At 44.7% G+C, this 22,300-nt stretch overlaps 1 protein-coding gene across 4 annotated transcripts in view; it reads left to right on the forward strand.

The window, feature by feature from the left end:
- Window positions 1-22,300, forward strand: part of APBA1 (amyloid beta precursor protein binding family A member 1) — a 265,234-nt gene that overhangs the window by 171,436 nt on the left and 71,498 nt on the right. For all 4 annotated transcript variants that reach the window (XM_055272323.2, XM_055272322.1, XM_055272326.1 and 1 more), the window contains exon 2: window positions 6,288-7,556. In XM_055272323.2, the coding sequence (XP_055128298.1) occupies window positions 6,357-7,556 (1,200 nt within the window). In that variant the 5' untranslated portion in view covers window positions 6,288-6,356. The remainder of the gene's footprint in view (window positions 1-6,287; window positions 7,557-22,300) is intronic.

The following is a 22,300-nucleotide window of genomic DNA, read 5'->3' on the forward strand; positions in this document are numbered from 1 at the left end:
TAATATTGGGTGTGTGTGTGTGGTGTGTGTGTATATATATATATATATTAGCTAAGCTTTCTTGTTGAATTGAACCCTTTATCATTATGTAATGCTCTTCTTTATTCTCTGTCACTGACGTACACAAACTTCTCTCTGTATTAACATGGTATGATGCCTTTTGCTCTTTTTTACATTGCATTTGCCTTATGTCTGACCTTTCTTCTAACACTACTTCTGAATATGCTAAAAGGGACAGTTTATTAGAAATGCTCATCAATGATTACTTAAGGAAAGAGCAACTAAAGTAATTTACAGCCTCCCCTTCCATCAATCCCAAATCAACATGAGCCTCTGCTACACATTATGAGATACCTGGATTCAGCTGCTGAATCATGAACTATTCTATTTCTAAATGGTGCACTGAAGTGGAATTCCCGCTTTTTGTTCACCTTTTCCACCCAAGCTGTGGAACATTCTAGAACCATAGACCAGAAAGCCATCTGTGCTTCACCACTGGTAACCTGGAGACCTTCATCCTGTAGCCAGGATGCCACAGCACCCCTTCTTCATGTTTTGCAGGTGTCCTTGAGGAGGGGACTATTCTGCATGTGTCTTCCAGGTCATCCAACTTTTTTTGTAGAGGAGGAGAGATTTTCTTCCATCAACTGCTCTTCCTCTATTTGCCTCTGTCTTCCTCCAGAGGCACATGGGTCATCATCAAGGACATTTATTAGATGATGTCACTTCTTTCCTAAGCTTGCTTAGGATGCTCACTAGCTCATGAAATCCAGAACCCATAAGAACAGCAGCACTTAATTTGATTCACAAGGTGTTACAATTGTTGTCATTGTTTCAACTCTAGGCTGCTTTTCTATCTTGAGTATATTTCTATTTTGCACTTATCACCAGGTATCATAACTATCAAAGCTGTCTGCCCTAAACCATAGTTTAGAAACTTTTACATCCCCTTTGCCTTGCACAGCGACTGGTACAAGTCTGATAAATGCCCATTGGATTAACACACTCAAATGCAGGAGAATATTGAATCATTTGCATTCTTTAGGCACTTAAAACATTAGAAGTTGAAGGAGTTTGCATGGGTGAATATGGGCAGCAAAGATTTAAGATAGAAAGAAGAAATGAGTTCTTCTCCAAAGGCTGATCATGCCAATGTCTAGAAGTCTATAAGGCCCCAACTATTGGGTGGGAGGGGTGGGGGATAAAGATTTTTCCTTTTCAGTTACTAAAAATTCCTTGACCACCTTCTGTATACCCTCTGTGCTTGGCACCAGAAAATCAAAGATACATGACAAAACGTCTTTTTCTTAAGGACTTGATACTTACAAAGAATTACCACTCAGAATGATAGAAGCCATGATAAATTTTATATATATACACACACACACACATATATATACACATATATATGTGTGTGTGTGTGTGTGTGTATATATATATATATATAAAATGGTGTGAGTATGTGTGAGAGGGAGAGAGAAAGGGAAAGGGAGAGAGAAAAAGCACAGCGGGCACAAAGGGAGGCTTAGTCGGGCCTTATCAATCCCCTGCTTAAACACTCCAGTAGCATGCCACTACACTTGAAATAAAATCCACATCCTTTACTATGATGTACCAGACCCTGCCCGGCTCAGCCCCTTTCCATCTCTTTGTCCTCATCGCCCATCACACTGTCCCTTACTCACTCCACACCTGCCTGCAAACATTATTTCTGTCCTTGAACACAGCTGATCCTTTCTCACCTCAAAGCCCTTGCCCTCAGGTCTTCACAAGGCCACCTCTTTCTGGATTATTCAGACCTCAACTCAAATATCTCATTCTTTGAATAATATCTACATAATACCCTCTCCTCAGTCATTTTCTATGGCATTACTCTGTTTTGTATTAGCTTCATAAAATGTTTCCCTATGAAGTTATCTTGTTTACTTACTTACATAATTATTGTCTGCCCTTTTTTCCCTCTGCCCCGCCCCCCCCCCCACCCAGTGCACTAGAATGGGGACTTCCTGAAAGCAGGGAAGCCTCCTCTGGCTTGCTCACTGTTCTGCCCCAGTGCCTCGAATGTGCCTGGAGGCTGGCACCTAATCGACATTCATCAAGTATGAACATGGCCTGGGGAAGACAAGAAAGATTCACCAAAGAAAAGTTATAGGTTAAAATATGCCATGAATAGGGAGGGCAGTTAGGGCCAACACCAGGACTTTGGCTGTTAGAATGCAGGGTGCGGGATGAAGTGTGGAGATGGACTAAAGGGGTGAAGCATCCCAAGGTCTTTGTTGGCCAGGAATAGGACTCAAGAGCCCCGACCCCAGAGCTAGAGTGCAAAGATCAAATGTCAGGGGGCCTCCCTTACTAGATGTGTAACCTGGGACAATCACCTAACCTTTCTAGTCACTTGTTTCTTCATTTTCAGAAAAGCTGATAATGGCAGTACTCTTCATTGGCTAGTGTGAAGGTTAAATGTGTCATGTGGAAAATGCCTAGTAGTACCTGGGACATAGTTAGCTAAGCATTTATACTATGCCCTAGAAGGGAATCAGTGAAGAGTTTGAGGAGTAGGGTTATGGGATTCAGATTTGTATTTTATAAAGATCATCAGGCTGGCAGTGGGGAGGATGGACTGGAGGAGGCTGATACATCAGAGTCAAGGAAACAACCAGGTAGTCAACACAGACCAAGACAAAGCAGTGGCAGCAAGACTGATCCAAGAGTTATTAAGACAGTGGACTCTGGCATCAGTTTGAGGAGGGAGATAAGGGAAGGAGATGATTCAGTGGGTGGCTGGTGGTGCCATTTGCCCATATGGGAAATACAGGAGGGAACCCAGTTTGAGAGCTAGGGTGGGGAGGGAGGGTGAGGAGGTGTGATTTCTTCAGCTGTGGCTGGCTGAGTTGAAGTGTTATGGGAACTCCAGGTGGAGCTTCCCAGAGAGAAAATCCCCACATCTTTCTGATCACAATATAACCCTAATATGATTAGCATTGTACTTATCAGTACTTAATAAATATTAGCGCTTAATATTTGGTGTTTAAAATTTTTGCTTTTGAAGAAAATACTGTGAGAAACATTTCTGTCCACATTCAAGTTTTTTCTTTTAGACTTCTATATGTAGAATTACTGGGGCAAAAGGTAGGTTACCTTTTGAAGAATTTAATTCATCTTGCCAAATTGCTTTTCAAAAATTTTGTACCAATAATATACTCCCACAATAACCTAGGATTTTTAAAAAGCAGCTTAAATGTTTTTTATAAATACCACTCCCAAAGTTGCCAGGGTATGGAAAACAGTCCTCTGTGTGTAGGGATAAACCTAAGCATCAACTTCAGCTCCTTCCTTAAAAGTTGACAATTGCCTTTTTGTCCTAGGCACAAATTGCCTTTTGTCCTAGGCACAAAGTCAATGTCTGTTACTCATTAACATGTTGCAATACCACAATCCAAATCATATTCTTGGAAACATGATGGTGTGTAAAATCCAAACGCTGTATGTGTAAATACTCCCGTGAGGTCTGTGGATGGGGGTATAAGGAGAAGTTACTTAGTGAACAAAAAGATCTATTGTACCAAAACTACATTAACACTATCTTCCATCACCCCCTGCCCCACCAGAGAACTTCCTTTACCACGGTTTAGTGTATATACACGCAAGGAAGTTCCATTTCCTTTGAATCAATACATGGGTTATAAGAGGGCACCATTCACGGATTTTAACCCAGAATAAGCTAAAATTTCTTTTTAATACATATGTCAATAGATTTTCATCAAGCTAAAGAAGAGCCATTTTCCCTGAAGGCAGCATTTTGGTCAGTTCCACATACAGTTATCATGAATTGTTGGTCATTCAGGTACTTTCTGTGGTTTTTGTCACTGTTTTTCTTAGGCTGACCACATACAACTGTGACACCTCAGGGTAACAGAACCCAAGAAAGTCTGTGATATGTTTGCTATCCCTTTCTGTGAATGCTCACTTTGTGTTTATTAGAATTAGATTTGTACCTTACGAAACCAATGTAGTTTTCATGAAGATTTATCTGTTGTCTTTTTTAGAAAGTCCTTATGAAGGGAACTTGGGTATGCTGTTCTTGTCCATGTGTTGTATTGAGTTGAATATTTGTTTTGTGTTTCTCATAATCCACTGGAGGCCATTTAACTGGGTGGCCCACAGCAGCAACACTTGCCTCTTCTATTTAGAGCAGGGGTCCCGAACCACTGGGCCATGGACCAGTATTGGAGCATGAACTCTACTGTGAACTGCACATGCAAGGGTTTTGGTTGTGCACTGCTTATGAAAATCTAACTAATGCCTGATGATCTGAGGTGGAACAGCTTCTAATCATTCCCCACCCCACCCTGCCGCTGGTTTACAGCCTTAACCATCCATCAAGGTTTGAAGGGAGATTCATACTTGCTTTTGGAGACTTTCTTATACTTAGTCCAGTCACTGTTCTCAGGAGTTAATGGGAGGAGCCCACAATTTTTCAAAAGAGGTTGGGTCTAATTTGTATCAAGTGGGACTCATGTCAAGTAGGGAAGCAATAAAGATTGTTCATCTCTCGTAAACCATGATTCTTTTCTTCTAGCGAGAATCAGTCAGGGGTGGATCCATCAAAGAATGGGGAAGACATGATACTTCTGCTTGAATGTGGACTTGGTAGCTCCAAAATGATCTCCTTGGCTACTGGGATGGTCATCAATGCTTGAAGGAAATTGCTGTGGTTGTGATGGGGAGTTGAGTAGAATATAATGCATCTCACTACTAGAGAGTCAATCAGATGTCCCTGGTCCTCCTGGGGCTGTCTGCTATTACATTTAAGAGTTCACTTCCCATCCATTGTGTCCATTTGTAAGAGAGGCTTTCCAAAAGAACACAATAGCAAGTTTACACACACTGTTGAGCCTATTTACCACAGGGATCTCAAAATCATAGGGGTCCTGCCTGTTTTGTTATGGTTGTTTACATTCTTTGTGTCTATTTCTATATACTGCACAGATTATACCATAAAGCTATTTTGTGATAAGAAGAATTGAGAGAGACTGAAACCAAATCTTTCTCTCGAGCTACAAGTTTCTCTGAAAATAGAAAGAGACCTACCCATATTTTTTTAGAAATTACACCTGTTATCCAGTTCTAGCTATAATGGCAACTCATAAAATCTTAGAATTTTAGATGCAGGTTACATAGGGAAAGTGAATATAGTCCTCCCTTTGTATCCATGGGGGTTGGTTTCAGGATCCCAGTGGATATAAAAATCCATTATAAAATGGTATGGTATTTGCATATGATCTACGCACATCCTCCTATAGGCTGTAAATCATCTCTAGATTTCTCATAATACCTAATACAATATAAATTGTTGTTATACTTTATTTTTACTTGCATTATTTTTTATTGTTGTATTGTGTTGGATTTTTTCCCCTAATATTGTCATCCGTGGTTGGTTGTATCCTGGATGCTGAGTGCACAATAGGGAAGCCTAACTATTAGAAACCAGCTGCTACGTAACATTGGCCTCTAGGAAAAAGTGTCTCCTGGTCAAACAAGTTAGGGAAACCCTGTATCCTGTATCTTCCTCCTTCTGGATATTAACAATGAAAAGTCAACTGTAACTCAGCATTTTCCAAACTTACTTGATCACAGAGTCTGTTTTACCCTGTGTAATAGCTGTTAACATCCTGCATGTAGGAAATGAGTCCAGTCACACCGTGGAGGTCCAGAAAATTAAGCCACTTGCCTGAGGTCACAAAGTCAGTAATGACAGAACCAGAGTGGGACCCCACTGCTGGCTGATAGCCTCTCTCAGAATGGCTGCATACTTGTGTTGCCAGCAATGCCTTCAAAAGGTGTTCAAGATTATGCTTCTTTGAAATTGATTTAAAGAGTGATTTCTAAAGTTGTAGGATCCTAGTTTAATTTGGAGAGATTTATCTGTTAGCAGATGGAAAATGTGTCAATTGGCCCATTCAATTTAGTAGTACTCTTTATTCAGATGCATCAGAAATGGGACCTGAATCGTATGCATGGTGGAGAACAAAACGTTCCTGAGGCGCTCAGTGTGAGGGGTGGGGAACGGAGAAAGCCAATAAGCAATTAAACAAGTAGATACGTAATTACAAATTATGATGCGTGCTATGTATGTGCTGTCAGACTGAGCTTAAATTTGCAGTCATTTTTTAATTGACCCAGAACCAAAAGGAATCAATAGCAGGTTTTTTTATGGTTATCTGACTACTCAGCTCATAATGACTGTTTGCACCACGTGACAGCCTCTCCCCTTCTTGTTTTTCCAGCCCAGTGGAGCAAAATGAGAGCGCAGTGAGCCGGGCCCAGCTTCTCTCCTAGCCGTCCCGACTCCCACCATGAACCACTTGGAGGGGTCTGCGGAGGTGGAGGTGACCGACGAGGCGGCAGGTGGGGAGGTGAACGAGTCGGTGGAGGCCGACCTGGAGCACCCCGAGGTGGAAGAGGAACAGCAGCAGCCGCCACAGCAGCAGCACTATGCGGGCCGCCACCAGCGCGGGCGAGCCCTCGAGGACCTCCGCGCCCAGCTCGGCCAGGAGGAAGAGGAGCACGGGGAATGCCTGGCGCGCTCAGCCAGCACGGAGAGCGGCTTCCACAACCACACAGACACCGCCGAGGGCGACGTGATCGCCGCGGCCCGCGACGGCTACGATGCGGAGCGCGCGCAGGACCCCGAGGACGAGAGCGCCTACGCTGTGCAGTACCGGCCCGAGGCCGAGGAGTACACGGAGCAGGCAGAGGCCGAGCACGCCGAGGCCACGCACCGCCGCGCGCTGCCCAACCACCTGCACTTCCACTCGCTGGAGCACGAGGAGGCTATGAATGCGGCCTACTCAGGCTACGTCTACACGCACCGGCTCTTCCACCGCAGCGAGGACGAGCCCTACGCCGAGCCCTATGCCGACTACGGCGGCCTCCAGGAGCACGTGTACGAGGAGATAGGGGACGCGCCCGAGCTGGACGCACGCGACGGCCTGCGGCTCTACGAGCAGGAGCGCGACGAGGCGGCCGCTTACCGCCAGGAGGCCCTGGGCGCGCGGCTGCACCACTACGACGAGCGCTCAGACGGCGAGTCCGACAGCCCCGAGAAGGAGGCGGAGTTCGCGCCCTACCCGCGCATGGACAGCTACGAGCAGGAGGAGGACATCGACCAGATCGTGGCCGAGGTGAAGCAGAGCATGAGCTCGCAGAGCCTCGACAAGGCGGCCGAGGACATGCCTGAGGCCGAGCAGGACCTGGAGCATCCCCCTACCCCGGCCGGGGGTCGCCCCGACAGCCCCGGGCTGCAGACGCCGGCGGGGCAGCAGCGGGCGACGGGCCCCGCGGGCGGCGGCGAGGCGGGGCAGCGGTACAGCAAGGAGAAGCGCGATGCCATCTCGCTGGCCATCAAGGACATCAAGGAGGCCATCGAGGAGGTGAAAACCAGGACCATCCGTTCGCCTTACACCCCCGACGAGCCCAAAGAGCCCATCTGGGTCATGCGCCAGGACATTAGCCCCACCAAGGACTGTGACGACCAGAGGCCGATGGACGGAGATGTAAGTAGGTGCGGGTTTGGGCTTCCTCGGCCCCACGCGGCGGGAGGGAAGATGGTGCCCCATGGCCTTGTGTGCCCTTGGGTAGTGACTTTATGGGAAATGGTCTGTTGGGACGCTAAGAACTTTTCCACCGTAAGCCTCAGAAACAGCTTGCACCTGAACTCACAAACGCCAGCGGGAGAGAATTAAAGTGTTGAATGCACTCATCAGATTCTTAGCAGGATGGCTTCAAATCAGTGCTTCCCACACTGTGCCTGGAGGCCTTGTGAGAAATGCATTCTTGGGTACATCGCCCTCCACCCCCCAGTTTCTGATTCAGAAAGTATGAAGTGGGGCCCGAGAATTTGTATTTCTAATGCCAAATAAAAAACAAGCCCTGCTTGAGGAAGGAGAGACTTCATTGGAAAGGATTATTGCAAAGGGGAGAAAGATACTGTTTCATTATAAGGAGGAAGGACTGTTGCCATAGGAGAACCTCTGACCTTAAGATCTTTAAGGGTCTCTAGAGTTAGGTACAAGGGGGAAGTTGTTTTATAGGGAGGAGTAGCCAAGTAGAAAGAATGGGGTGTGTGAAAGTGGCATGAAAAGGGTGGGAGTTGAATGTGCTGTGGCTCAGAGAATGTTTCCACCTGAGACCAGCGTTTTCTCAGGAGTGGCTGTATGCTGGCCGAAGTTCACGCACCTGGAGGAAGGAGAGACACTTAACCAAAGTTTGGTTAGCAAGCAGATCATTTGTGAAGAAAGAATGGGAATGTGAAGGGTCTGCGTCTGGCTTTGTCATAGGTAAACAAGAGGAGCATCCCTATCCCTGCTCTGTGTCAGAAAAGAAGGAGTTTCCCAGAACACAAAAGGGTGGGGGTATTTCTTCATTTTGTTTCTCTGGTTCTCAGGTAAAGTTCAACGTTGTCACTAACAAGTTCCCATGAGATGCTGCTGGTCCCAGGACGACAATTTGAGAACTGCCTTAAATCAATCCCTTGAAGATTTGGGATGGGTAGTATGCCCTCTTTGGAGAATAGCCTTCCGAGCCTTTTTCTGCCAGGGGTTTCTGCAGTTTTGTTTATTTGTTTTGTTTTGTTTTCTTCTGAGACGGAGTCTTGCTCTGTCACCCAGGCTGGAGTGCAGTGATGCAATCTCTGCTCACTGTAACCTCTGCCTCCCAGGTTCAAGCAATTCTACCTCAGTCTCCCGAGTAGCTGGGATTACAGGCAAGTGTCACCACGTCCAGCTAATTTTTGTATTTTATAGTAGAGACGGGGTTTCATAATGTTGGCCAGGCTGGTCTTGAACCGCTGGCATCAAGTGATCCACTCACCTCTGCCTTCCCAAGTGCTGGGATTACAGATGTGAAACCGGCCGGTTTCTGCAATTGTTTTGTTTTGGTTTGGTTTTTTTGAGACAGAATTTCACTCTTTTTGCCCAGGCTGGAGTGCAATGGTGCGATCTCGGCTCACTGCAACCCCCACCTCCCAGGTTCAAGTGATTCTCCTGCCTCAGTCTCCTGAGTAGCTGGGATGACAGGTGCATCCACCATGCCCAACTAATTTTGTATTTTTAGTAGGGATGAGGTTTCACCATGTTGGCTAGGCTGGGCTTGAACTCCTGACCTCAGGTGATCTGCCTGCCTTGGCCTCCCAAAGTGCTGGGATTACAGGTGTGAAACACCACGCCCAGCCTCTGCAGTTTTTTCACCCACCCTATGCCTCATTGCGGTAGGTTCCTAATTTTCACATCTGATGGTATCAGGGCATCCTTCTCACTTCACAAAAGATATGTATTCTGTTTTAAACCAAATTGTATTTCATTGTGAAGAGCTACACAAAGTAATTGATGCCACTGTTGACATTTTCCATTTTAGAAATGCCTAAGAAATGTGATAACATGGCAAGCTTAGGTGTCACAATCTTTTCAGAATATATCAGGAAGACTAACCTTTGCTCTGACTCCTTTGCTATAAAGATTCTCTCTGCTTCTACTCTCCCTTTCCATACTCTTGAATAATTTTTAAGCCTTTCATTTAAAAATGGATCTTGGAGTAAGATAAGGGTCAAGAGCTTATATTCAATTTCATTTAATTCTGCATTTTATGATTGCACCAGGCCATTTCTCAATATATATCTTTGGAGTGAGAAACCATTATTGTAAGGTATTTGTTCATTTTACTTACCACATAAAGAGCTATGCAGGTCAGCATTCACCTTCTCTTTAAGGAATAGTCAGCGTTTGCTGTTAGCGGATTAGGAAAGGTTGGAAACCGGTAGGGAAGGGAACTTCATCCTCCCCAGCAAGAGGGCAGCATTGGGTCAGTGAGTTCAGATATGTCCTGTCTGTTTTCTAGGCTTCGGATTCAGTGAAAAACAGGTGCACTCACGTGTAGAATTCTCCTTGACATCCAGCTGTCTCCAGATTCCTCCTAGCTAGGAGGGATTGCAGCAAGCATTTTGCAAATGAGGTGGAAATAGAGCAGGTTTTCAAAAGTAGGGAGTTGGCAAAAGGCTGGCTCCTGTATCCTTTTAGAAACCTGGAAAGCCACCAGAGGAAAAAGCCTGGTCCAGATGCTGGCCTCTTCCTTCAGCTTTCTCCAGTGCGCCAGCTCCTTGAAATGACCTGCTTAACCAATTGCCCCTGCAGTCTCACAGTGAGCCCACAGCACAGCCTATGGTAGGGCTAGAGGCTGGCTTTTATTCATTTGAACTAGGAGAACAACTTAACTCTCTTGCATGCTGTTTCATTCAAAAGGTGACATTACTTATAGAACATTGTATGATGCTTTAGGAACCCACCATGTCAGAAATTCAGCTTGATGCTAAGAAATCAATATGGATCACTGGGTTATGAATAGTTAATATAAAGTGAAACTGAAAACCTGTGCTTTAAAGTATTTCAGCAGTCATTTTTAAGCTATTTGTGGGTTGTATTTCATCTGTCATGCCATATTTATAGGAAAGACCTTCCTTTGCTGCCTCTTTAATGGTCTTATGAGAATATAATATTATATTCTGTTGATTTCCATCTCAGCATCAAAAAATATTACTGAACACTCATTCTCCATGTATGCTGTTATACAAAATGGAAAGGTGTTTTAAAACCATGTGATCTGAAGTCTGTCTGGGTGTTACTTATTAGAAATGCAAGTTACTGCCCTTCCTTTCCAAACCAGAATACCTGATGTGGGTCTCAGTGATCTGGTTGTTTCGTTTTATTTTATTTTGTTTTGTAAACTTTCCCTGAGATTCATAAGCATGTGAAAGATTGAGAACTACTGATTTAAAGGAAAAAATGTATTATCTAGACACTTTCCCCATGTGAGTGCTGTGGATATAAGATTTAACTAAATCTTTTATTAGCACAGATAAAGTTTTAACAAAAAGAGCTATCTCACTGTGATTATGGTCAGCAGACCTGGAGAAATGGTATTCTTACAAAAGCAGTATTGAGTATTTGCATTCTCAAAATGGCAGGATCACAAACTATAATGAAGCACATAAAAGGAGACAAAAAAAACCTGTATTGCCATTTGTCAGCCACCGTTGCTAATTGCTAAATCTGCTTTTAACACTACTTTTAATTCCCCCAGAACTTAAGAACTTTTTTCTTGGAGCAAACTGACATTTGTTTGCTGGTGAGTTGTATAGAGAGAGAAAACGGGATTGCTAATCCATAGGAGTTTACTGAACACATCTATTACATTCTCAGCACTGAGAGAAAATAACTGTTCTAAACATTTGAAAAAAATTCTTATGTCATTTTCTTCTAGTAAGGAGTTTCACTTTTCTAAATATATGCTTGAGAAGTATCTCCCAATCCTCTTCTTGAAAAATATTGATAATGAAGACCTGTCCTTTCTTTTTTTTTTTTTTTTGAGATGGAGTCTTGCTCTGTTGCCCAGGCTGGAGTGCAGTGATGCGATCTTGGCTCACTGCAACCGCCATCTCCCAGGCTCAAGCAATTCTCCTGTCTCAGCCTCCCAAGTAGCTGGGACTACAGGCGCATGCCACCATGCCCATCTAATTTTTTTTTTTTTTTTTTTTTTTGAGACAGAGTCTCGCTCTGTCACCCAGGCTGGAGTGCAGTGGCGTGATCTCGGCTCACTGCAAGCTCCGCCTCCCGGGTTCACGCCATTCTCCTGCCTCAGCCTCTCCAAGTAGCTGGGACTACAGGCGCCCACCACCACGCCCGGCTAATTTTTTGTATTTTTAGTAGAGACAGGGTTTCACCGTGGTCTCGATCTCCTGACCTCGTGATCCGCCCGCCTCGGCCTCCCAAAGTGCTGGGATTACAAGCGTGAGCCACCGCGCCCGGCCTGCCCATCTAATTTTTGTATATTCTTAGTAGAGATGGGGTTTTGCCATATGGGCCAGGCTGGTCTTGAACTCCTGACCTCAAGTGATCCACCTGCTTCAGCCTCCCAAAATACTGGGATTACAGGCATGAGCCACCACACCCATCCTGAAGACCAGTTCTGAAAACCCACAGCCTACTGATCTGTCTTTAGGCAACAGAATCATTTGAGAACAGAGTCACAGTAGACTCAGGGAGATTGATGTTAGCAAGCACACAGTGTAAACTGGAGGGTTTTGGCTACTTTAAGTGGTATGGTGTACAGTTTGAAATGGTGTTTATCTCTGCTCCCTCCTAGAATTCCAGTAAAATAATAAAAAGCACAAACACTGACAGAGGAAACAGCAACAGATGAGCACAACAAAATTTGGCAACACCCAAGTGGTAACTGGCTGTGATGAAAGAGTTAGTGTGCCCCGTGATTTCCAGTTCTCTTATTTTTTCAAACGCAGAGAAGACTGCACTTCCTCATCCTCTAGAAGTTAAGCGTAGCCACGGAAACGTGAGCCCTGAAGTGTATTGCTTCCAAGCGGGAGCAGCTAAGACCATGCTTTCTTCCCCAGTAGAAACAAACCCCAAAGCCTTATGTTAAGGGGGCAGCCTCACAAGATGGCTCTGCCCCTGTCAGTACAGGTCTCGTGAAACCACAATGGGTGGGGCTTCCTGGGACATGTACTCTGAGAGAGGAATCAACCTTTATCGTTTTAAGCCACAGAGATTTTTGGGGTGGTTTGTTAGCACCGCACAGCCTGGTCCATCCTGACTAACACACTGATGAGGTTTCTGTTTTCTCTCTTCTGCCAAGTGTTTGTGAGGATGTGTGTGGTAGATGCCCCCCAAAAAAGGCTCAAGAATTAGAGACACAGATACCTCAGGTGGCAGAAATATGAGAGGTATGGCTGAAAAAGAAGAGGATTATTTGGAAGCCTGTCACAGGAGACATTAAACTTCCTGATGCCTTCTCCAATCCATAAAGCCAGGTGATTCCTCCTCCCCGCAGAAGATGGGAGGCTTCTGTAAGGAAAGGGTGAACCAGAGGAGCACTGAAACTGGGAACATGGCAACAGTTGGAAATAGAAACAAGGTGCCTTGGGGAACACAGGGCCCACTAAGCAGTGAGACCCGGAGAATGCCTTACAACTGTTAGTTGTCAGGCTTAGAATCCAACCCACTCAGGATCCTTAGCCCCCAGCAGATGAGTGTATTCCTCTCTGAGGTAACAGGCCCAAGAAAAAATACTACAGATACTAATGTTTGGGGGTTTCCCAGTACACCACCTGATCACCCCATAGTGACGGCTCTTGCATCATAAGTATATGATCTTCCAATAGGTTTTTTGGGGATTTAAATATGAGTGAACAGCCAAGGATCACCAGACATTTAAAGAACATCTCTAACATGAAAGACAAAGACATAAAGCAAATGGAAAGTCACCTGGAGAAATCAAGGCAGCAAAATTGAGGAAATCTTCAAAACAGTAAAACAAGTATGGCAAAAGGGTGGAAAGTAGTAGGAACAAAGATAAAACAGAAGGGGAAATTATGAAAGACCGTGTCCTGGAGCCAAAGAACACATGAACTTCCAGATTAAAAGAGTCTACTGGGTACCTATCTAGAATAATGAAATAGAAAAGACAGAAGTTTCAGAAAAGGAGGGAGAAAGAGAAGATTGTACAGGCTTCAGAGAAATAAGAATGATCAGGAAACACAATGATGTTGGACTTTTCACAAGCAACACTGGAAACTGGGAGACCTACAGCCAGTCTATCTTCAATTCAGTGTGAAGGTACAATAAAGATGTTTTTAGACATGCATGGTCCCGGAAAATTTACCTCACATTCACCCTTTCTCAGGAAACTACTGGAGGATTGCTCTTCTTGCATGGGAGCATAAACCAAGAAATAAGATGCAAGATCCAGGAAACGGGGGACCCAACCTGGGAATGCAGCAGAGAGAATCTCCAGGTGATGGGAAAGGAGATCCCAGGATCACAACCATGCAGAAGTCCAGCCACCAATCCCATGTGGCCTGCCGCTCAGAGGGCTCCAGTTAGGCAGTCTGTAGAAAGAGCAGAACTGAGAGATTTCCTGATAAATTTGTGCCACCAGGAGTTTTAGATGGTTTTAGGAGAGCTTGGCATAAATTATTGATCAGTCCGTAGAAGACTAAGCAAACAGAAAAACAATTCCATTATTTACCTCAGTAAAAGCAATTGTTATCTTGGCAAGAAATGCAATAATATGCGTTGTAGCTCAGCAGGGAGGAGTATAGTCTTCAGAACACAAGCACTGAATATTGATTAACCAGAAATTGTAATATTGAGAGGATGAGGGTGCATGTAACATGAAAGAGGTAAATCTTAATTGTTTATAGTAGAGCCAGGAAATAATATCTAAAACTGAAAAACCAAGGTGAGGCAGTATAAACATGCTATTTATGAATATGGAAATAAATTCCAGGGAAAAACATTAGAAGAGCGGGACCATGGCATGGGAGGGACAGGGAAGACTTCAATTTCTGCCATAAACTGCATGATATCATTTGACTTTTAAAATTATATTCATGTATTTCTTTGCTTTAATTGAAAAATATGCAAGAGTAGAAATCCTTTACAGATGACTCACTGACCAAAGGAACCATCTCATTGTTACTGCTTTCCTGGAAACACAGAGAAAGGCAAACACTTCTGTACATTTTGTGCACAATTTCTAAGAAACGACTGCATTATTAACTATGTTGTATGGTAAGATGAGTGCACTAAGTTTTTAATTTCCTGCAGGGTTTGTGTTAAGCACACACACTTACATTTGGCTTATGTGACACACATAAGAGTAAAGAAATAAAAAGTAGGTCAAGGCGGGGGCTATACTACTTAAGGTGAAGATCACTAATTGGTAAGTGAATTTACACCCTGACAATGAAAAACCTGAAGAGTTCAGGAGCTGTGGGCTTGATAGTGTGCTTAGTTTGGAAAGCACAGAACATTTGTGGGAAGGATAGCAGCAAGAATACTAACCGCAGTGGGAGTGATGCTTGCTGAGGTGAAGTGTGATGCGTTCATTTGTCCTCGGGTTTGTGTACTTATGTAGGTTAACGGTCTTTACTTCAAAAATGAAATGTTTTTGAGATGCCTTCTTTTACCAGGGTGCATTTAATGGCCCATTCTGCAACTTAGAATCTGCAGTAAAGTGTCATTTCTGTCAGTGGAGAATAATGCTCTAGGAGACCTTGGTTGTCAATAACAACAACAACAAAATGAGACATTTTTCTATGAACCTAATGCAACTGGAGTAATTTTTTTTAAAGATTTAATGATCTTACTGGTACACCGTTAAAATGAAAAGGCTTCACCTTGAAATCCCATTTGAAGGGCAAATGATTCATTTCAATCAAGGAAAAAAAAAAAGAAATGGGAGAATGTTTGCTTTTGATCTCACCACCTGGATTGGAAGTATTGCTTCCAATTATTTTAGTTTGTCTTTAGAGTTTCACCTGTCAGTTCAGCTCTAGGCAAGACGTGTTGCCTGGTAGGTGTCTCCCCCACTGACATCAGACCATCACTATTTCGAAATCACCAGAGCAAAACTTGTCTGGTGGTCTGCACACCAGAAGACAAGTTCTCCAGTTACTTTGTGTTCTGTGGAATAAAAGAAACTGATGGAGAAGACTGATCTTTTTTAACCCTCTAGGCTCCAATTTTTTCTCTTTGCCTGACCCCTCTCCCAAGAGGAATCTTTCTCAACTTTTTTGATGGATTGTCTCACCAGACAGTATATATGTGAAACTGTGCCAAGAAGTGATGGGACAAACAACAGGGAAATAAATGGACGTTTTAGTGAGAGAGAATTTTGTTGTCAGTTTCCAGTCAGAGTTGCAGCTCGTAGGCCACAGTTCAGGTGTCTGACATGCTTGCTGAATAAGTGTATGCTCAATAAACTGCCCAGTAGTCTTTAGAAAAATTGTGTCCTCTGCCCCGACTATGCACTCTTTAGAGACAGTCTCACTCGGTGACCCAGGCTGGAGTGCAAGGATACAATCCTAGCTCACTGCAGCCTCACACTCCTGGGCTCAAGGAATCCTCCTGCCTCAACCTACCTAGTAGCTAGGGCTACAGGTGCATACCATCATGCCCAGCTAATGTGTGTGTGTGTGTGTGTGTATGTGTTTTGCAGAGACAGAGTCTTATGTTGCCAAGGCTGGTCTCAAACTCGTGGCCTCAAGCATTGGCCTCTCAAAGTGTCATATTACAGGCATGAGCCACCATGCCCAGCCATTCTCATATTTTCTGTGATAAGTGTACTGGGGCCATATTGGAGAAGAAGGGAAGGTGTTGGGAGAGGAACAGATATGGATAATTGAATTTCATATGTAACCCAGTTGTATCCTGGAGCCCATGTTGTCCTGGGAGTTATGAAATATGATTTGAGTACAAACATCATCTTTAAAATGAAAAATATTCCCATTACAAGTGTAACTGGCAACATGTTCTGAGTCCAAACATGTAGTTTCTCAATCCACTTGTTTTGAAACACAGTCTTTGCTGACTGCTTTCTTGAGAGCAGCCATAAGAGAGGAGGATTTCTGTTTAGACACAGGCCACTTCACTCCCCTGGAGGGTTCCACTTGCAGTTTTTCTCCTGTTGTTTCTCATATTGAAACAACAGACATTCAGCTCGACATGCCTAGCTGACCTCTTGGTCAGACCCTACCCATGGGACACCAAAAAGTAAGTCAGTCTGGTAATGGATTGAAGGAGATTTGGAGCCAGTCTGAACATTTTGGCCCCAGTTTACCCAGAAGGAGTAGTTGAAAATAGACTTTTTGTGACCTGGGAGAATTATGAAATGCGATTTGACTATAAATGTGATCATCTTTAAAATGAAAAATGCTAAATGTCTTTATGCTTCTCTGAACTGGCCTCTAAGCCATGCTTGTAATCATGTGGATCTCGCCTCTATCCAGGTCACATTCCGATTAAATAGTCAGGGCTTTGCTCTTTAAACATAGATTTCAAGGCCTCAGACTTCTTGATTAGAGCCTCTGGAGGTTGGGTCTTGGCACAGGTATTAATGAGATTCAGTCAAAAGTGGTAAGCGCTGGCTTAGGCTGTGGACCAGAGTTTAACACTCAATTCTTTAGGATCTCATTTTCCACTTTTCTTGCATGCATTAACCTGTTGCCTCTGTAATTCACTGTCGGTGTCTCGTCCTTCTCCTGTATCTCTCTCAGAGCAAGTCACACAGATGCACTGCTCAGAATGTCCATCATATGTAAATCTTTGGCTCACAGTTGATCTGCTGCAGTTACCTTGAGTTTGTCACCTGCTTTCCTCCCAGGCTTCAATTTCCTCATCAGTAAAATGAATTAATCAGATTTATGTCCCAGGGTAGCTATGAGAGAAAATGGTTTTGCAGATATTGAGTCCTATATGGAAATGTGAAACAAGAATCACAAGTTTGATGTGTCAGTTACATTTGGAAGTCAAAACTCACTTAACGTTTGGGGTTGGTCACTGGCAAACTGAATTAGGAGGCTGGCCTTTAGCAGCCCTTCCTCACCCTCTCTGGGCTGGTGTTTCCTTTCTGCTGTCCTCAGCACTCAGATCCCCCACTGGGCTGCCCATCCTGGTCAGACACTCAAGGTGACCCTTGTTCTCAGCTTCCACCTTAAGCAGCATTATACTGTCAGCCTTTTCTTCCAGGGTTGGTCTGATTAAGTCAAACTAAACTGCGAATTAGTTATAATGGCAACATGCACCGCCCCTCCAGATAACATTTACCTTTTATTGCCATCCTACTCCTGATTCCAGAGACAACTGGAGAAAGGATTTTGAAGCAGGAAACCATTTCAGCACTAATGCTTCTTAATCAGAAACCAGCCACTCTCCTGCTGAGATGGAGGTATTATCAAAATCCTGGGAAGTGAGGGCTTGGTGTGAACTCTTGCCCTGATCATGTGTACTTTTACATCCACTTTTTTTTTTAATTCCAAGAAAAATGTTGGAATGAGGGTGTAGGAGCACCATGGATTCATGTGGGGCCTTGATTTCCTTGATGTTACCCCCTCCCTGCCCTGAAATCATCATGCCACCGACAAGGTTTTTTTTTTTTTTTGGACAGTTGCTAGGAGACTCCTGACCAAGGTCAAGTGCACATGCTAACTCATTAAGGCTTGTTAGCAGCATCTTATCCTATCGACCTTGCTGTTGTGTTGTCAAGCTTACAAGGGCGAGTGAAAAGAACTGTCTTGCTACCAAAGGATTCCATTTTTTGTGAAGGATTCTTGTTAAGGTATTCTGAACTGAGAGATTTCCTCTTGCTGATTACACCTTGCAGAGTTCTGGCTGGACAAAATTTTTCCAGGATCTGGTTAGCAAGGGATGAAGTTGAAATGGGATCTGAAATCAAGTAGACAGAATTTAGGATTAATATGTGTTCAGTTGGAGCCCTATTTCCCTAAGTGGATCGATTCTTGGCTGGAATGTGATGTATTCTTAGGGAAGGGAAGAAGGGTGATTCTAGGATAGTTGGTTCCAGTCTGTCTCCATTTGTGGTGTTAAGAGGAAGAAAGCTCCAACCATCCTTATCTCCGATTTTCCCTTACCTGCTGCAGAAGATTATACATTCCAGTGTCAGCTCTAAAACCAACTTTGTTTTCTTATATGATCCAGACTGTTTAGAAAAATGGGACTGGCAGACCCTCTAAGTCAACATCCCAGAAGCTTATTCAGAAGCATAACCTTAGAACCAAAGGACCCGCTGCCAGGACAGCAGAAATGGAACCCAGTGTATTCTCCAGGCAGTCCTCAGAAAAGGATGGGGAACTTCTTACACAAGCGAATGGCATCAGCAGTATAAATGTGTTCTCAACCGTCTGCCATGCAAAGTGATTAAGCTGAGCTGTCATAGCTGTTTCTCTGCTGATACTTTTGTGTTTCGTTGAACACCAGCTACATATAGGAATAAGAAATATGGCCTCAAAGCTATGCCATTCCTTATTTTGCCAGTGAACTACAAAGAGTTTGTGACTACTGTCCTAGTCAAAAGTTGAAAGTGCATCTTACAATTTATCATGCACTGATACAATAAACATTTTTAGATCTTTCTGTGGATCATGCACTGTGCAAGACCCCAGGGATACAGCAATGACAGATAGAGGCTCTGACTGACACAGACACAGGCTCTGCTGGTGCAGAGCGTACAATCTAAGCTAGTCCTTTGTCAAGCCCCAAGCCAGACCTTCAAGCCTCCTCTGCTCTTGAGCCTTTCATCTGAATCCTTATTTAGTGTCTTAATTATCTGTTGCTGTGTAACAAATTTCCCCAAAAGTTAGTGGCATAAAACAACCCTCCTTGACTATCTCACAGTTTCTCTCCATTAGGGTCTCTTGGAGACTGCCATCAGGGGGTCAGGTGGCCTGCAGTCATCCCAAGCTCACATGCTTGTGGGCAGGACTCAGCTTCTCATGGGCAGTGGGGCTGAGGGCCACAGTTCCCAACTGAATGTTGGCCGGAGGTGTCCTCAGTTCTCTGCTACATGGGCTCTCTGACACTTGGTATCTTGCTTCATAAAGTATGCAGGATAAGAAGGTCATGGAGTCTGATAGCAAGATGGAAGTCATGGTTTTTTGTAACCCAGTCACAGGGTGATATCCTGTCACCTTTGCTGTATTTTATTGCTTAGAGTAGGTCACTCAGCCATGCTCCCTCCCCAGGGAGGAGATTACCCAAGAGGCTGAATACCAGGAGGTGGAGATGATTGGGAGCCATCTGAGAAGTCTGCCTACCACGTTTGGTATCTGTCATTGTCCCATGCCAGCAAAGAGCTACTAGGCTTCAAATTTAGGGCAGAGCAGCTGCTGGCCTTGTCCTCTCCTACTGACCTTGTCAGCTGTTCCCAACTCCTGGGCTGCATTTGTTTGTTGTCTGGCTGAGAGGAGGCAGATTTGCAGATCCCGAAGTGACCGATGGATGATGAAACCAAAGTGGCGTAAAAGGGAAGGTGTGTGAGAGCCAGCACGGAGATGGGGCAGGGGGCCACGTCAGAGAAAGCTGGGACTAGGGCAAGCTGTGGAAATGAAAAAGAGAAGATGTTGTCCTGAAGAAAGAGCAGGTCCATGGTGGACTGCTCAGAAGGAGGAGTTTAACTTCATTCCCAAGGGACTGCCATTGTCAAAAGAATTTGCTGTAAAGACCCTTTCATAAGTTAAGGCAGAGCTTTTCAACCAGTGTGCTGATGATACTCCCAGACATTGGGGATGGGGAGTGACCTGGGCCACCGGGCATGTTGTCTTCAACCCTTGTGCAGCCTCATTGTGGCCTCCAGGTCCTGTCTGTGTGACCCAGTGTATTGTACAAATATTAACATTTCCCTGTGTGCCATGGTGCAAAAAGTTCGGGAAGCACAGAGTTAAGGGGTCTTGCTGGTGTGGGGGAGCTGCGCAAGAGAGAGCAGGCCTTGAGACAGGCTGGCGTCTCAGTGCTTGGTTTCTCCCTTGGGTGTGGCATGTGGATTCTCCTCTTCATGCTTCCATTTCAACCACCTTTGCGCTGCTGGGGGGCGTTTTCCATCGCAGGTGTTATCCATTATTGATGAGGCATGGAGAAGGTGGTGGTGAATAATTAAGTAGGTTTCAGGTGCAGAGTGAACATGAAAGGGAAGAATGAATGAAAACAGAGCCAGAGAAAGAATTCTAAGTTCTTTTGTGCCAATAGGACACCGGGTAGATGCTTTCTATAACTTTCCAGAAGGGCCTGGCAATTTTATTTGGGTCTGACTAGTGATTTTAAGTCTTATGTGTGCTGGTCATTTCTGAGTAATAACTGAAAAAGTTGCAAGCTTTTCACAGCAGCAGTGAACACTCTGAACAGCTTCACCCACCCTGTTCTGAGCAGTTCATAAATGGAAACCAGTGCAATTTTCAAGAGTGATAGTGGGGGAAATGGCTGCACCATGGGCTAGGGAGAGTTAAATGGTGAGGAGTATTCAGTCTGGACTCTTGAGAATCTACACCCCAAGATTTTCTCTCTTTAAATAATTAATAGAAGGAAAAAAGTGTTTTGAGAGATGCCCAGTGCTGTAAAGTAGGAAGAGATACCTCCTGCAGTGCTCACCATTTAGAAAGGGCTTTCTAGAATGGTCGCTAACAGGTATGGGACTTGCATCCCACTGATTCGGATTAGAGTAGGTGCAATCAGACTGCTAACAAGAGTGGTCAGAAATGCCAGAGCAATGAGGAGAGAGAGGGCAGTGCCTGAGGACACCCTCTCTGTGGCCGCATTTCCCGCTTTGGCCTGCAGAGCTTATCCACAGCACAGCAAACTGTCAATTAGCATGGGTGGATTTGCCAGCTGTGGATTGTTCACAGGCCCTTTGTGTCTCTTTTTTCTACCTTTTGGTCCTATCATAGCACATTAGCCAATCAGGTAGGCTCACAGACCTGTCAGCATGTCTGATAAAGGGTTTGATGAGAGAGAAGGCTAAAGTCATCTATTCAGGTGAGTGCTTTTCATGCATCCACATCCTTCCCCATTGCCACAGATCATTGAGAGGCTGATTAGCTCTGGGGGCGTCTCTCTGCAGAGGTCTATCTGCCTCCTGCCTTCAGAACCACACTGCTACCTCTGTTTCCAAGAGCTCCTCCATCCAGCTTAGTTCTGCCATGTTTGTCTTGACCTTCCTCTGGTCTGGTCTGAACCAGAATATATAGTCCAGCTCTTGAGCCCAGTGTAGGATTATCTGTTGGTTTGGTTCAAACCATACTGGCCCTGGAGGCAGCCCTTTTCTGTGTTGGTGTCGCTGGCTTGCCATACCCCGTATTCAGACTGCATCGTGAGGCTGTCTCAGGCCCTCGGTAAAGGTGAAGAGACTTCCCGTGCCTAGAGGCACGGCCCCTAGCTGGCCTCAGTGTCCTCCAGGCTCGCACCACATGCCCAGGTGCATCCTGATGCAGGTCCTGAGAGAGGCTTTTTTCCCCTGACTCCCACCCATTCCTTCTACATGAGCTGGATGCTTTTTCACAGGTTCTATAAACGTAGCAGAGATTGGGGTGTGTGAAAGTTTCTGGTAGCAATTCAGAGCCGAGTTTATTTTCTCCAGAAATAGTAGGTGCTGCTGCCAGGAGGGATAGGCCAGCCCCTTCTCAGAAACATGAGCTGCTGATGCCCAGCAGTGACGCATGACTGTCTGGACCATTCAGGCAGCGAGGGGTTAATGTGAGGGTCGGACACCCTGGGAGGTGGTCACATCTCCTGTTACCAGTTGCATGATTGACTCGGGTATCTAACAACACTGGAAACAACTCACACCGGTACTGAGGTCAGGACTTAGCCTCAGCTCTCAAGTGGAGGCACTAGAGCTGGCCCAGCTGCCCAAACAGCACCTGGAAAGATGGAGAACTTTTGGA

The sequence above is a fragment of the Symphalangus syndactylus genome, chromosome 3 (genome assembly GCF_028878055.3).
Source record: "Symphalangus syndactylus isolate Jambi chromosome 3, NHGRI_mSymSyn1-v2.1_pri, whole genome shotgun sequence".
NCBI lineage: Eukaryota > Metazoa > Chordata > Mammalia > Primates > Hylobatidae > Symphalangus > Symphalangus syndactylus.